The sequence below is a fragment of the Artibeus jamaicensis genome, unplaced genomic scaffold (genome assembly GCF_021234435.1).
Source record: "Artibeus jamaicensis isolate MK-2021 breed Jamaican fruit bat unplaced genomic scaffold, CSHL_Jam_final scaffold_1019, whole genome shotgun sequence".
NCBI lineage: Eukaryota > Metazoa > Chordata > Mammalia > Chiroptera > Phyllostomidae > Artibeus > Artibeus jamaicensis.
Genome location: NW_026522025.1, coordinates 31,768,885 through 31,785,706, shown reverse-complemented (window position 1 = coordinate 31,785,706; position 16,822 = coordinate 31,768,885). Strand labels below are relative to the sequence as shown.

Sequence of the window (16,822 nt, the reverse complement as noted above, 5' to 3'; positions counted from 1 at the left end):
AGTACTTTTTTCTTGGGGGCATGGTGTCTGTGATTAGTTCTTGATGGGGACTGCCACATTGCTGAGTATGCTTGGCCCCTTTTTTCTTTTCTTTTCCTTCCTCTTTAATTAGTCACACCCCTAGTCTCTCCAACCTTTATTCAGTCCTTCATGTGGTCCACAAAGTCCCCTTTCCCAAACATAGTTCTGATTGTATCTGCCCCCTGATTTAAAAAAAAAAAGTCTTCAAAGTTTTTCATTGCCTACAGGAAAAAGGCCAGGTTTTACTTATCTTTTTTGTACTCTGGACCTAGCATAGGCCTGGAATATAGTAGGCAGCTGGTGAAAGTTGGTTGCATGAACTGAATTGTATTACATAATATAATGTACATGGGGATTAGCAGAGAACTTGGAACAAAAAATGTTTACTTCTCAATCACTTTCTCTTCATACCTGACATGAATCTGCCTTTCCTGCCTCATCTCCCACCACCGTGATTCTAATCCTCGCTGACTCATAATTTTATGCACATAACATACATTTCTATGCTCAGGGAGCCTTCATCACGGTGTCCTTTCTATAATGTAGTCTGTTCCCCAACTGCTTCATCCTTGCTCACATCCAGAGAAAATAATACATATTCCTAGTGATGTTGGTTCAAATCTTCTCTATAATGAGCTATGCCTTTTATATTTAAATTTGTTTTATCTGATTGGGCAATTTTGTCATCTTTCATATGAAATTGCATGTTCTTTTTAACCAGCAAAGATTCTTAAATGAAAACTTACTTCCATTTATCGATGCATGGACCCCTTCTTTCTAGTATTCAGAATCATTAATGATTAAGTGATGATCAAACTCTTGGATTTGAAAAGATGGCTTTTATTTTTATTTTTACATTTTGTTTGCTTTTGGAGAGAGGGAAAGGGAGGGAGAGCAGCAGAGAAACATTGATGTGCAAGAGGAACATGGGGACCTGGCCCACAACTAATGACCTTTCGGTTTGCAGGATGATGTCCAACCCACTGAGCCACTCCAGTCAGGCTGAATGGAGAGTTTTTGTACATACATATCCAGTTGCTTAGCATTTTATTTCATCAACTTACTCCCTACAGGTAGTCTAAAATACATTTTAGAAAATATTATGATCAAGAGGATGAATGATTTATTTAGCTCATGAAAACTCAACTCAAGGCTACTGAAAGCTGCAATTCTCCTAGCCACTTCCACATAATTTTTAAAATGTGAATGCCAGGAATGGTGCTGTTGACATTAATATCAGGACACGGGAGAGAAGGACTAGGTGTCTCCGGAGGACTAGGTGTCTCCGGAGGAGTCGGTGGGGGAATGAACAAAGATACTCGTGCAATGTTAGAGATTTCTGACATCAGGTTGACCTTGTCAACAGCCCGAACAGCGATGAAGAGATCTGTGCCATTTTCAAAAGTGACACCTTCTGGTGTAAACACAAAGACTTCCTCAGAATTGGCTTCCTTTGGAATGAGATCAGTAGTGTTCACTTGAAATGATTCATTGAACTTGTCTCTGAGATCAAGAATACTTGTGCTTATTCCAATGATATACTTGTAAGCTGAAAAAAAAGAAGGATGTGACTTGCAGTTCTCATGTTTTAAAAGGCTGTTAGAAACTATATCACCATCCCATGAAGTTCCAATGAATAAATGTGATTGATGCTGCATTTTTACAAGTGTTAGTATCTTTTTACATTCTTGTTTGTGTTTCTCTGTAACCAGGTATAGGCTTAAATGGGCTGTGGAGTTAACGGAGCAGCACAGGGATTGAGAGTTATTTTGCATATCAATAATAGCAGGCTAGCTTCACAGCCTGCTCAGATCCAGGGAGATATGTGTGACTTTGACCCATGATGTAGCTGGGAGGCAGGTCCCCTGCCCCCTACCCCGCCCCTTACAGCCTCTACAGGAGAGTTTGGAGATGGTTCCTCCACACCACAGGGCCACGCCTGCCCAGACTATGGCATCCCAGAAAGGCTGAAATATGGGAGTGCTGGCAGGTGTAGTTGATTGTGGGAGGAGTTGGAAATGGGGTTACAGAGGAAGATCCATGTGTGATTTAAACCCAGGGGTGGCAGCCATGTGGGGGCTTAACTACTCGGTTTTGGGAGCAGAGAGGGGGCTGTCTTGATCATGTGGCTTAGGAAGCAGGAAAGCAAGATGTAGCAGCCATGTGGACTTTAGCTCTTAAATTCCCTCTTAGAGGTTTGAAAGGATGGAGAAGGACTCCTACCGGTCCACCGTGAGGTTGCAGTTTTGGATTAAGAGCAGGAACCTAGCTGAACTACGGACTTCTGTTTCTTTTCCTGAGATACAGTACCCCTGACTGGCCTGGTCTGACCAGGAGAGGCAGGATTGTGTGTGTTTGTGGGTGTTTTAAAGGAACTTTGGGATTTAATGGCGACATTCTGCCATTATTCTAAACCTGTATAACTTTTGAATAAATAGTTCCTTTCCTTTTTACCAAGCTCTGGCATTGAGGGCCCCAGTTCCTAACAAGGCAGTGGGCAAAGAGGAGCCGTAGTGAAAAAAGACCCGAGGGGCGGGGTGGTTCTTTCTGTAACATCTCCACTGAGTGACACATGTAAAACTGGGTCAGTTTTGGTCAGTATTTCTGGGCATAGTGCCTGGCTAAGAGAGGAGGTTCTTTAAATATTATTTTATTATTTATAGAGGCATTTTGGTACCAGTGCTTCTCAAACTTTAATGTGCACACAAATCACCCAGAGATCTTAAAATGCAGATTCTGGTTCCGTGGGTTTGGGGTGGGGCCTGAAGTTCTAAGCCTCTAACAAGTAAGCATGTGATGCCCACGCTGCAGTCGATAGACCAGACCTTGAGAGGTTTCTTGTAAAGGAAAGCTCGGCTCCATAGATATCTCTGCTGTGTTCTCACCTTTCCAGGAGTCATTACTAAAAATGGGCTTTGTTAAAGGACACTTTGGCAAGATTTCAGGGAAAAAACAAAACAAAACAAGGGTTGCCTCTTCCTGGTTGAACCCTCTTACACCTAAAGGAGGCCACTTTTTCAGATTCTAAACCTCTCATTTTAAAATCTTAAAAAAAGTGATTTCTAAACTCAAGATAACGTTGGTTAATAGCATTAAATAAATTTCAGGTGTACAACATTATAATTCTCTGTCTGTAAAGTCTACTGCATGCTCACCGAGAAGAGCCTAGTTTCCATTCGTTCTCTTATATTTGACCCCTTCACCCATTTGGTCCTTGTCCCACCCGCTTCATTTCAGAGGACATTCGAGATCCCCTCCGCCTTCCACATGCGTCACAAATGCTCGCCTGCCTCACTCCCCTCCGCACCTCTGTCTGGCTGCTGACCTCCTTCACAGGGTCCGCACCACAGTCAGCTCACCTCTTCCTTGATCGTAATCGTCCCCAGGAGCCGTCCACATCAGATTAATAAGATTGTCCCCTTGGAGTTTTGCCTTCAGGTCGGTGATTTGACAAGGTGGAAAGAGATCGGGTATGGGAGCCCTTGGGACATCGGAGGCCACAAATGAACCTCCCGAGGATGTTCTGCTGAAACATACTTGCTTGCCTTGGAGTTCATCCTTATTAATTTCAGGTCTTGGTGGGTTCCATTTTATTTCACCTGCATTAAAATATTTCTCAATATACAGTAAGCTGCTCAAAATGGCTATACTTCCCTGTGTTTGGTTATTGGATTACCCTCTGTCTACTCTTCCCTTCCCCTTATTTCCTTCCCCACTCAAGATTCATTTTAACTGTTTGGTGTAGAACATCTCAAACCAGTTTGCAAACCAGAGAGAAAAAAGCAGAGAGAGAATCATCGTTCTTTATTTCATGCTTATTTAGTGCAATGACTTTCATAATTTATTTTCATGATGCTTGCCCTGGAATTGTTTCCTTTTCCATCTTTTAGCCTGTCCTGATTGTGGCCTTGCACAAGCTTGGTATAAACACTCCTTCTGTTTTAAACCTCCTCCAAATGCCTCAAGAAATCCCTTTCCACCTAAACAATGCTGTGGGTTCCATGACCTTTTCTATTGATCTGGTAATTAATTACCTGGACCTTTAAGAATTACCTGGGTTATTTATTCTGTGTGTTTTTCTCTTTCTCCATGTTTGTGTTTTATCTTTTTAGTAGATAGCACCTTCTCATGAAATGTTCTAAGTTAGGGGTTCTAAAATTTTATGCTTTTGAAAAACTTCCGATTTTCTCAGTGAATGTATGGAAACCTAGTTCTTGTTGCAAATAAGACTTTCTCAATAAAAACAGATTGATCTTCATCCCCATTAGTTTGGTCTTGGGCAAACATGAAGTAGGTACATTAGCAGGCTAAGGGTTAGTGTTAGATTTACCAGAAGAGACCATCTCTATTGGTATTTAGGCTCATCACTTCCCAATGCCCAGGCAGGTGCTATCATTATTAGTTATGTGGACCAATAACTTCTCTAGCCTCAGTTTATCTGTCTGTAAAATGGGATAACTAGAAGAATGAAGTGTAATAATGCAATTAAAACACTGAGCATAGGCCAGAGACAGCCAACTTCTTCCCCCAGTTCAAAAAGAAGGACAAATGGGAACAAAATAAGCTACAATGTTTGATGGAGTTTTTCAAGCAACGGTGTCTTTTAAAGCCTTTTTCCCTCTGATCACTGTTGATGAGAGGCACTGTATGTCTCAGAATTCTCCCTCTGTTAAGCATACACCCAAGCCAAGGGAACAGTGGAAAGCTTCTTGAAGGAGTTATTCTTACTACACCCTAGGGCTAGGGAAAGACCTGCACTCGGGCTGGTTTCCGCCGCAAGTCCTGGAGCCCATCAGGACTCAGTCTCGGTTCCACTGCCAGCTCTAGTCTAAGGCAAGTGTTCATAGTCCAGCGGTGTGGGACTCCCTGTTTCTTAGAGCATGATTTACCCACTCGCGTACATGCGGGCTCAGCGTGCTGGCTGGTATGAGATTCACCCACTGTTCTCCCTGGTCTCAGCAGGACAAGAGAAGGAGAGAAGAGGAAGGTGGGCTTACGGCGATACTGATTTGGATAACAAACCCTAAATTGCTATTTTTTGATTCTATGGAAATGCCTATGTCAGTGGAAAGAGCTTCATTACAAAAAGTTTTAAAATTTATTGAAAGTAGCCCTGGCTGGTGTAGCTCAGTGGATTGAGCACAGGCCTGTGAAGCAAAGGTTGCTGGTTCGATTCCCAGTCAGGGCACATGCCTGGGTTGCAGGCCAGGTCCCCAGTGAGGGGACACATGAGAGGCAACCACACATTGATGTTTCTCTTCTACTCTTTCTCCTTCCCTTCCCCTCTCTCTAAAAATAAATAAATAAAATATTTTTAAAAACCTCACTCTCGAAAAAAAATATTGAAAGTAGTAGCAAACATTTGTTGAAGACTTACTGTTTACCAGCAATAGTTTATTACGTGTAATTCTTTATTTCCCATAACCATTCTGTGAGGTAAGAACCATTATTATCTCTAATTGACAACTGAGGAAAGTGAGGATCGAGGAGATTATCTAAAATAATTTATCTGATAGAAGGCTGGAATTTGAGCCAAAACCATCAAAAGGTACATTCAATTTAGTGTCTTAAACTGAGGGCTTCCACTGCGCCCAGGGGACAGTGGAAGACATCTGAAGGCACTTCCGATTGTTATGACTGTGAGGGCTGTTTGGTTGCCTAGTGAGTAGAGGCCAGAAATGCTGCTAAACACCCTACAAAGTGCGAGACGACCCTCACAACAAATAATTTTGGGGCCCAAGAGGTCCATAATGCCCAAGCTGAGAAACCCTCTTGCACCATTCCCCCCAGGGGGGCTAAATGGTTCCCTTTTGATTTGAAGCCTTTTACTCAAGTCAGATGTGTGTTATTACAGTTACTTACCATCCTCAATGTAGCCGGGGATGTACATGGCTCCATTCTGCTGGGGTGTAACTCTCCGCCTGGCTGCATTCACTCCTCCCAGAGCCCGCACTTTTACACTGTATCTACCGTTTGCATCATAAGCTATAAAATACCTTGAATAGACACCGTCATCCTTAGTAGCATCAGCACCTTGAGAAGGGAATAAAGGAATTAATGAATATCCTAAAGGTAACAAGGCACTTTTATATTTTCAAATCACATGTGGTTTAAAAATGTTCAAAGCAAAGAATCCAGCATGGTCTCCAAGAGAGTTTAGGATCTGACTATGTAAAGCATGAGGGCTGCTTCTTTTACAAGTGTGTATGTATATATGTGCTGTGTGTATGTGTGTTAGTTTAATATGTCTATACCTTATCCTCCTGAACTGTTGTCTGTCTTTTTGAAATCAGAGCTCATGTTATGTGTCTCTGGCACACCCCACACAGCACAGTTTAACTACTCAGTAAGTGTCTGTTGCACAGAATTGAACTGCTGTGTGTTACTGAGGAGCAAAAAAATGTATGATTATTTTTCAAAAATTCATGACTTCTCCCCAGGGTAGACTTAGGAAGGAAATTCATTTACAAAATTTGTTCTAATAAGATTACTTGCATCACAGTAAGCAGTCAAGTTCCTCCTAAAAAAAGAAATGTAGAATTTTCTTTCTCCCTGTTAGATTTCCTAAATACAGAAATAATGGGTAGGATCCTCACTTTGGAAACAAGATGATAGAGAGTCTGCATAGGTATAGGATTCACATATCACTGTACTTGAATCTGTCTCTGACGCTTTAGTGGAGGGCTAATAATATCTCAAAAGTATGTGGGGAAAATAAAAATGAATATATATATTCATTAGGGATATGGATATATATATATATATATATATATATATATATATATATATATATATCCCAAATGCAAGAAAGGTATCAATTTTTTGGAGAGTATGGAATACCTTCTGATGACTCCCTAGAATTTCTGAGCTATTGTGCTTGAGCTACCAATGTACTTGGGCTTTTGCAGAGGCTAAAGGTAGGGCCTTTGTTATGTTTTCCAACATTTTGAAATATAAGAATGGGGGTTGTGGAGCAGAAAGTTCTCCCAACCAGACCCCCAGTGCTGGATTCCCTGCTCCTAAGTGTCTTCACCAGGTCATGCCCTCCAGCTCTGCCCTGTTTGCTTCATGGAAAAGAAAGACATGTTTCCCAATTTCATGGGCGGTTACCTGCTCCATTGTCCAATAATTCCAAGGTGACTGTTTTTCCACCTGCTGATTCTATCAGGGCTGTAACACTGGCCCTGAGAATTGGGAAAGCTCCTTGGTGAATCTTTGCATAAACTACCATAGGGCTAGGGAATTTGCCTGTGTCCTTGTTCATTTTGGAGGTCACTGTAATTGGAGGCAAGGTAGCACTTGATGCACGGGAGGTGACAGTCAAAGTCAGGGTTTGGGAGCTTGCTTGTAGACTATAATTCCAAATGCCAAACTGACCAAAACAAATGGAGACACATCCAGTTAGTATCCACATGGCACATAACTGACTTCACTGCCACCTATAAGAGGAGCCTATCTGATGCAAGTGTGTTAGAAGCATATCTCAGATGGTCTTTGATACTCTCAGTCCACTGAAACGTTGGTATGTTTGAACCAACTGCATGGCTCTTATGGTCAAGAAAACCCTAGTAGGGGGAAATGAACTGAAAACCACTCTTATCATTGCCTTGGGTTCTCAAGGACAGGGTCAAATTAATGGGTCCCTGAGTATAGGAAATAGTTTTCAGGAACCCGAAACTTTAGGGGTCATGTTGCATCTTGACTACTATGTGATTTGAAGGTTCTTCTTTTAGTACCTGGAGAAAATAACACCAATTTCCTTTCTCTTGATTTGCTGTAATACTGAGTGATTTCCTCTTGATGGAGATATATTCTTGTTTTCTATTTCATTCAGTACTGACTTTCCTTCTAGCAAGTGCCCACATTTAAAAAGCTATGATTATTCTATAAAAACTTTATCTTGTCAGCCCTGGCTGGTGTGGCTCAATGGATTGAGTGACGGCCTATGAACCAAAGGATCACTAGTTTGATTCTCAGTCAGGACAAACGCCTGGGTTGCTGGCCAGGTCCCAGTAGGGGGTGCTCAAGTGGCAACCATACATTGATGTTTCTCTCCTTCTCTTTCTCCCTCCCTTCCCTTCTCTAAAAGTAAATAAATAAAATTCTTAAAAAATAGTTAAAAAAAACCTTTTTCTTGTGAAATTGTGAGAAGGAAAAAAGCTGACTCCATACCTCGGCAGTGCCTGGGATCTGGAGGTAGGCCACTTTGGTGTGCGTGTCCACTAAAAAGCCATCTTGTCTCTTTCCGCTGGGATCCCAGAGAAGGATTTGGGGAGGCTCCGCCGTCCAGGTGATGAGAAACAGAGTGTCGTTTCCCACACTGCTGTCCACAGTCACTGTGCCATTCATCCACTGGCTGTCCTGGAGAGTTAATCCCCTACTCTCAAGCTGTTAAGAAAAAACAACTCCTTACTTTTTGGAGAATACAGCTCCCATCACAGGGTCTCTTCCATTCTGTCCCCCAACTTTCAGTTGCCCCATTAAAAGGCCCTCAGTGCCTAAGCCCTTGGTTTGGTATTTAGCATCTATTATGATCTAATTCTAAATTACCTTTGCAGCTTTAGCTTCCACAATGTTGATTCCTAGACCTGAAGCAGACCACTTCCCCAAACGACTCCCATGACTTTACCGTGCTCTCACTTTTCTTGGAAGTCTGTATGCTCATCTCCATCTGTGCATGCTGCACCTGTCCTTCCAAAGTCATTACAAAACTCACTGTATCAGTGAAGCTTTCTCTGATGTCCACCTCAGCAGCCTAGGATAACCTCTTCCTCCTGTGAGCTCCCATGGAACCTTATTTCTGTCTGTACTTTGACAGTCATTGTATTTTATTTTATACCTACTTGTTGGGAACTGCTCTGCTTGGTTTCAGGAGTTGTAACCCCCCCCCCCCCCGGCCCCCATGGCTAGGGATGAGTAAGCAACCTCCAGAATGCGAGCCACACGGAGACAAAGCTTGTTTCTGATAGCAAATGCTGACTCTGCTTCCTCCCCTGCCCCCAATGCATGGTCGGATAGTCAGAGACAGGTACGACTCCTCAGAGGAGGGGCAACCTAAGCCAGACATGATCGCCTGGGAGGCCATCATGGAAGGACTTGGGGGGCCGCAACAAAGAGGGAGTGATGGACCCTCTCCCCCTGGCTATTCTGACATAGCCCGAGTCCCCATTTCTGTCTGGGAGAAGTGGGGACTTAAGCCTAAAAACCTATGATGGGGAAGGTGGTACAGCCCTTTGCCGGCTAGAGCAGGATCCAGGGTGATCAGGCCTAAGAAAGAATATGTAAAATCCTGTGAAATCTGCTTTGTTTAGAATGCTCTCATTTGAACGATAAGGGTCCAAGCAAGAAGTTTGTTCCTCAAAGTTTTATGGCTCTTTTGCTATCTGACCCTGAGAATAAGCCCTCATAGTTCTTTGAATGCTGTCTATTGTTTGATCCTTACCTGTATTCTTGTGCAAATGAACCCAATAAAAGCCTTTGAGGAAGGGGCTCTCCGGCCCTTCTCCTTTGAGGGATTGGCCACCTTTCCTCCCCAAGCAGATCATGTCTTGGTAGTTTCACTTTCATCCATGGCAGATGGGGGGACTTTGAGGGCAAAGTTGCCCCCACACCTACTGGTGTACAGAACTCACCCTATTTTCTAGACTGTAAACCTTTAACAGTCTAGTAAAGTGACTGAGACTTACTTTCATCCCTGTATGGATTACTCAAATTGCAAAAACTAATCGGTACACTGAGTGTTTTGACAGCCCCTGAGAAGATAATAAAACAAGTAGAAGGTCAAGGTTGACTTGTTTGGAATAGAAAGAGCTAAGGAGCAGGAACTGAGGTGGGGAAGGGCTAGTAAGACTTTTGTAGAAAGTGTGACTTTGAGGATTATGGCCAAGATAATTATTTATTGTCCTTAAAACAAAATCAATTAGAAGATAAAATGGCTTGGTCATGGAGTCAGACTTTCTAGTTGCATAGGCAAGATTATGATCTTGGACATGAAGAAAGTGAAAGGCTCTTAGGTCTGATTCTTATGGCAGGTGGGTAAACGAATCACACTCTTCTTCTGTCTTCCTGTTAGGTTTCTTAAATAAAAAAACTAATAGGCAGCACGATTGAGGTTCGATTCCCAGTCAGGGCACATGCCTGGGTTGCAGGCCAGTTCCCGGCAGGGGACACACGAGAGGCAACCATACATTGATATTTCTCTCCCTCTCTCCTTCCCTTCCCCTCTAAAGATAAATAAATAAAACCTTAAAAAAAAAACAACTAATGGGCAGAAATTCCCTGATTGTGAACTTGTCCTTTCATCAGTTTAATTAGTTTTCGAACGCACATTCCTCCCATTTCCAAAATAGGCTCTTAATATTAACTTTCTAAATTTGAACTAGGATAACCCAAATGAGTATAATTGCTTTCTTCTTTGACTGAATAAATGCTATGTCAGTAGACCAAAAAGCCTGTTGTTTTGAAATCAGTATTTGGCTTTGAGGTACTCCTTTACTCTTATCCAAACTTTCAAAATAAAAGTTACAATTCACACAGGTATGAGTACTGATTGTTTACTCTCTCTAGATTAAAAATCATGTAAGTTTTGTGACTATTGGAGAAGAGCATTTAAAAATGTCCTATTTTTTAAGCTCTGTGACTTCTGAAAGAAAATTTGTTTTTCTCGACATTTCAGAATCAGAAGGGCCTATGGAAGTTTTCTGGTTCATATCTGACAGAAGTTGAGGCCCAAGGGGTGAAGGTCTTTGCCTATGGTCACAGAGCTAACGATGGACCTGGGACAAGGCTCCTCCAGCTGTCTGGACCGAGAGCCTGGGCTTTTCACAGTCCAGAGCACTTTTCATCCATTATATGGAAACCTTGGCCAGTGTCAGAGACCTGAGGTAATGGAAACATACAGTGTGTAATCCCTGAACACTTGTCCTAGAAAATTTGTATTGAGATGATCTACTCTGAAGAAAATTCTGAGCCAATTATATTGCTGTGGGTGCTTGTTAACAGATGTTAAGAAAGAGTTCTTGCACCCATTATATTTTATGTTGCTGCTTTTCATGAGGAAGTCACTTAGTACTTTTTCCAAACAAGTAAACAGGATTGCCTTTTTAAATGAGTAGTGTTGTATTTTAGGAATAATGTTTAATATCAGCCTGAAACTTCCGTTTAATTTTTATTCACTAGTAGAAGAATGTAGAACATAAACTTTTAATCATTAAAATCTCCATTTTTGCAAGAGTTATTTAAAAACATGAAAAATTGAGGAGGAAGAAGTCTGACCTGGATGGAATGCTGGGAGATGGCTCCATTTCCTGACGAAAGGGCCCCAAAAGCGTCAATGAGGCCATTGTTCTGAGCCTGATCCGAAGCATATGTCTTTAAACCTCCTAAGAAGCAAATTACATTATCAGAAGATATTTTGTAGAAAGCAAGTGTTTACAACATTTTTCGCCATTCTTAAGGTAGCAGAACACACAGAATAAATGTTCCACTGTGTTATTAAAGTCTTAATAGATCAACATCAAATAGGTTCCAGGATAACCTCGGAAGTTGATACCACTTTTTAACCTTACCAAATAATAGCTTCAGCAGCATCTCAGTCAGTATGTCTACTTCAAGTATCTGCAAAGCAGTCATGAATCTCTGAAAGGCCTGAACTAACATTGTAAAATTCATGTTTTAAAAGCTATATACTTTCATATGAGAGAATCCATGAACTGCTGTTCTGAGGCTCTTGATGTATTCTTATTTTAGACCTAATCCTAACAAGGCTGACATTTGTGTTTCCTCCTGAATCAGAAGAGCTGGGCATGTGACAAAAGCAAGAAATGCCAGCTGACAAGGAGCAGTCATAGAAGAGTACAATATGTGATAAAAAGCAAGACACACCAAGCTGAGCAGTCTTGAGTTATTTAGAAGAAGTGTAACTAAGCGAGTTGATGTGAAAGCACCTTTAAACTATTAACACCACCCAGAGCCTAGGGAAGGTGTTTTGATTGCACTGTTGGGGCTCTCCCTAGATCCCCTTCTCCAGGCAAGCGCATGGCTTCTCAGCTGCTCTGTTAGCTGCTCATGGCATATTGCTCCTCCTTTTCCAGAGATTTGCCTTGCCAGAAGGGGTCACCCAAGCTAGAGGAATGACAGGCTCCACCCCTTCTGCCCTGCCCTGACAGTCCACAGCCACTGACAGATGGACACAGTGGTACAAAAGGCCAGCCCTCTTGCTTTAAAATCGGACCATGTTTGTGATGCAGCTCCAGACCCAGAGTCCCCTGTGGAGTCAGGCTTCAGCTAGGCTCTCAGTTCAGTCCGATCCATGCCTGGCTCCTTTCCCCGCCTTAGCCTACTTTTCTCCCTCCCTTCTGACATCTCTCTCTCTACAAGTCACATGCATCCAAATCCCTGTTTCCATCTCTGCTTCTAAGAAGCACAGCCTACAACAGCTTGTATTAGGAGCAAACAGTCCTGTCATTTTAGCTGCCTCAGGAAGCAACTCAGCATAGTAATTGATATCCATAACACTGGCCCTAAGTAAACAAAACAAAATAAATAAATTGTGTCCATTTATTCTCCTGAAGAAGCCAGGGACAGACACATGGAGTCTATTTTAACCATCTGTTCTGTATGGGAGTTAAAAGCACAATATATTAATGTTCTACAGAGAAAGTGCATTGTATTCCACATTTTCAGAGTGACCTTCCACGTGGCATAGCAGGCCCTTTGCTCTCCCCCGATACTCCTTGTTAAAAGTCCCAACTCAGATGTGATTTTTTGGACCTTGCCCCTTCCCTCCTGTGTGTCTTGTACCTTCTATTGCCAACAGAGCTCTTGTATCATGCTGTTATGTAGTGAGTGCCTTGTCATCTGTCTTTCCTGGACCTCTTTGGTCAGCTGCCAGCTGGAAGTGGGTGGTTCCTGGCTAATCTATTAGATTCCTTTCAGTCCTTATAAAGTTCCTGGGAAGAACATCCCAAGTCCTCACCAGGGTGTCATGCTGGACCCATCCTCTCCAGACTGCTCTAATCCTAGAACCAAGGCCTTAAAATAAATGATGGAGTAGGTTCTAATGGATATTCTGGGGTAAGGCAGTGGTTGGCCAGTAAGATTACCTCTATCTCTCCCTACCCACCCTTGCCCTATCCCCCGGTTCACTGGTGCTCACAGTCCAGTGAAAAGACAGCACAGTGGGACTCAGCAGGTCGTCCCTCACCTGTCATTTTTGACAGCTCCTCCAGTTCTTTCGCTGCATCGGGCCCCAGAGCGACTGTGTGGATGATGGCTCCACTCTGCTTCACCTCGCTGAAGCACCCGCTTATGCTGGTGTCCTCCCCGTCAGTCAGGAGCACAATTTCAGACCCGTCTGTTGGGTATTTCTTCCTAATGAGCTAAGGATATAATTCAAAAGCATGAGCTATCAGACTCAGGGCAGCCCAAGTGTTTATGAAAACTGCATTTCTAGAGAACAAGAAGAATTCCAGAGAAAATAAACAAAAGTGTCTGAGAATGGTCAAATATCTCTCTGGTTTGAAATGATACAGTTTTAAATGAGAAACATTCATGGAACTTGATGTGGTCTTTTCTCTTGGCTAACCCGCTCCAGAGAGGTCTTTATAAAGTGAGATGTAGGAAAGAAGTTTTCCTTCACGAAATCTCTCTTTCACCGGTATTCAGGGGCCCAGAAGCCTTCAGAAACAATCCTCATTGAGTGGGGATAATATTTGGAGAATATTAGACCTATGGCAGATTTTAGCTTGTATGGTATTCACCAGTCTGACCATACCAACTGTTTATGGCTGGCATTGGTCCTGATTGGTCAATACCAAGCTCACATGAATTCTTAAAAATTTTAGTATCCCCTATGGTTAAAGCAAATGATTTTATTCCTATTAATCCCAGTTCTTATTTGTCCTTTGATACCTATGTTTTAACTATTCTTGCTAAACACACATTACATGTTTTATATGATTTAGAGAGCACAATGTTGAATAAGATTATAATAAAAGGAAAATTAGATAAATGAATAGTGTTATCCATTTAAGAAGAGGAAGGCAAGAGCCCCGTCTTGCCCTAAAAAGAATGGAAGGAAGACCCAGAAGCAGGGACAATGAGAAATCAAGCCCAAGTAACCTCCCCTCTCTGAACTGGACTCTCAGAAAAGGAAGGTTGAAAGGAAAGCTGAGAGCAGAGAAGACCTTGGCTTCACTCTGTTTGAACTCTGAAAGGGCGCAGCCACGCAAGGGAGAAGGGCGGAACTGTAACTGTTGCCATGTGAATGATCCCAGAGCCCAGGAGCCTATCAGCCCTGGCCATGGCCTTCATGTGACCAAGCTGCAGGGTCTTAGAGGCAAGAGAAAGGGCTTAATTTGCATTCCCCATCACAGCCAGGTGTCATGGAAACCATGCAAACATTCCCGCACACACCACTGGGGAGAGAGAAGACAGCTGAGTTGAGAGTTGGCAGGCAAGAGAACAGGTCATCTTGCTATAGAAGCTGAGGGGTATGCAGCCCTCCTTGGGGATTGGATATAGGATGTAGGTGTGCTCAGGGCTCTGCTCCAACAGTGACAGCCAGGGTGGGGCCGAGTTAGCTGGGAAGAACCACTGTATCTTGATCAAGCCAAGAGAACAAGCAAAGTACAGTGGCCATACATCAGCAGACACAACTGCCAGGAGCCCAGGACAGACCTGACCAGGGTTCTCTAGCAAGGACCAGTGGGAATCTTGAGGGGAGTGCTCCCTAAAGATTCCCACTGCATCAAAGAGCCTCAGCCTCCAAGGCTCTTTACTTCAGTATCCTGAAGTCACCCACAAGCTTCCCCCACCCCACTTGAGGAGTATTTAAATTCCAGTTGTATCCCTCACCCTCTCACTAATCTGAGTGGAAAACACAGAACCAGACCTTCTCTCACCACCAGGCCACCTGGAATGAGTCATCTCCCTCAGGGTTCTGCAGAGCAGGAGTTTAGGATATGTCGGGGATTTCACTGTCAGCTTCCCTCCCTCATTTTCTCCTTTAATCAAAGCTTGAGCAAGTGGTCGAGGAAGGGAACCCAGATGCACGCAGGCCCTTGGAAAATGGGCTTTCCAGCTGACTGTGTCCACAATAGAAACCACTTTCAGGGACCTGTCCTTCAAGGTAGAATGAAAGGGGCAGAGAGACAGACTGAATTCGAGGTAATGTTTGAGTCCACTGCCCACAAGGAGCTCAGTGTTTCTGCTGCTGCGGGGGAATCTGGAGCCGCCCCATCGATGCGCTGTGCCCACAGCAGGCACAGGGCAGGCCTGACCAAGACATGGCGAGATCCTGTGACCTTAGACCTGCCAGCCTCCTAGTCTTTGTTTCATGGGTCAAATAGCTTCTGAATAAATATAGAATGTTGCATTCTGTATTTGGAGCAATTAAGCATCAGGTGCAATCAAATAATTCTATTTTATTTGTGGTGGTGGGAAAATGGAGACAATTGTATTTAAACAACATTTAAAAATGATAAAAAATAAAATAAAAATAAAGAAATTTACTTTTATTTACTGAAAACCTCCTGTATAAATGATATTGTGCTAGTAGCCTGGGAGGTAAAAAGACAAGACTTACCACTAAAGAAGTTTTGCTTGAGTGAAGCACATGATTGGAAAATAAGAGACAAGAGCCTAGAAGCCATATATATATATATATATATATACACACACACACACATATGTATGTATATGTATGTATATGTATATACACACATATATACATATATGTGCATATGAATATATACATTATATATACACATAAAATGTATATGTTTTAAATAAAAAGGTCATAGGATTCAGAAGGAGAGAGTCTAAACAGTTAAACAGATCAGGAAGATGTCAGGAAGCAGGGCTCAGTGGTTCTTCGGGGAATGAGGGCAATCTGAGGTGCACAGGAAGGAGGGAGAAGCACTCTCAGCGGGGGGCTAGCCCGGCAAAGACGGGGAAGCTCTGAAGGACAGGTGATCTAACAGCTTGCTTACATGTAGGACCTGAAAGAGAGCCCCTGGTACTTAAGGTCGGAAAGGTAGGTAAGGGCTATATTGTGAAGGGCCCAAATACTAGATAGAGAAATTTCTACTTAATTTTATTGAAAATGGCAAGACATTGATATCTAAGTATAGGGATGACGTGATTGGATGGTCAGATGGGATCTTTGGACACACTCCCAATATCACTATAGTCACAGTTCCTAAGGCCTCCTGCTTCGATAAACAAACCATTTGCCTGCCCCCAAAGAGGTCCTTCTATACCCAGAAATTTGGAGTGTTAAGCTTCAAATTTAACTGTAACTCAGAGCTCATTTTTTAAATAGAAGATACTCTTTTATATTCCTGTGTACTTTCCTTCATAGCCCCCATTATAGTTTATGAATATATACTTATTTGTGTGACTGTGTGATTAATGTACAGTATCTCCCCAATATTTAAAAAAGAAGATTATAAACTTGGGACAGGAGGTATGGCCCTCATGGTATTCTTTTTTTTTAAATCCTCACCAGAGAACATTTTTCATCACTTTCAGAGAAAGGAGAAGGAGGAGAGAGAAGGATAGACAGACAAACAGACACTGAAGCGAGAAAGAAACATTGACCGGCTGAAGAAACACTGACTGGCTTGCCTTTGTGTATGTGCCCCAACCGGGTACATGCCCTGACCAGGGTTGAACCTGCAGTGGGTATGTGCCCTGACTGTGAATCGAACCCGCTACCTTCTGGTCTACAGGATGACCTTCCAAACAACTGAGCCACACCAGCCGGGCCCTCATGGCATTCTTAATGCCCCACACAGTG

General features: G+C 42.7%; 1 protein-coding gene across 1 annotated transcript in view; it reads right to left on the bottom strand.

Moving 5' to 3' along the window:
• Nucleotides 1–1,163: 1,163 nt before the first annotated feature.
• Nucleotides 1,164–16,822, bottom strand: part of CLCA1 (chloride channel accessory 1) — a 33,335-nt gene continuing 17,676 nt past the window's right edge. The window contains exons 8-14 of the mRNA XM_037136543.2: nucleotides 13,226–13,400; nucleotides 11,296–11,402; nucleotides 8,194–8,409; nucleotides 7,132–7,393; nucleotides 5,884–6,054; nucleotides 3,381–3,620; nucleotides 1,164–1,570 (exon numbers count right to left, since the gene is read on the bottom strand). Of these exons, the coding sequence (XP_036992438.2) occupies nucleotides 1,164–1,570; nucleotides 3,381–3,620; nucleotides 5,884–6,054; nucleotides 7,132–7,393; nucleotides 8,194–8,409; nucleotides 11,296–11,402; nucleotides 13,226–13,400 (1,578 nt within the window). The remainder of the gene's footprint in view (nucleotides 1,571–3,380; nucleotides 3,621–5,883; nucleotides 6,055–7,131; nucleotides 7,394–8,193; nucleotides 8,410–11,295; nucleotides 11,403–13,225; nucleotides 13,401–16,822) is intronic.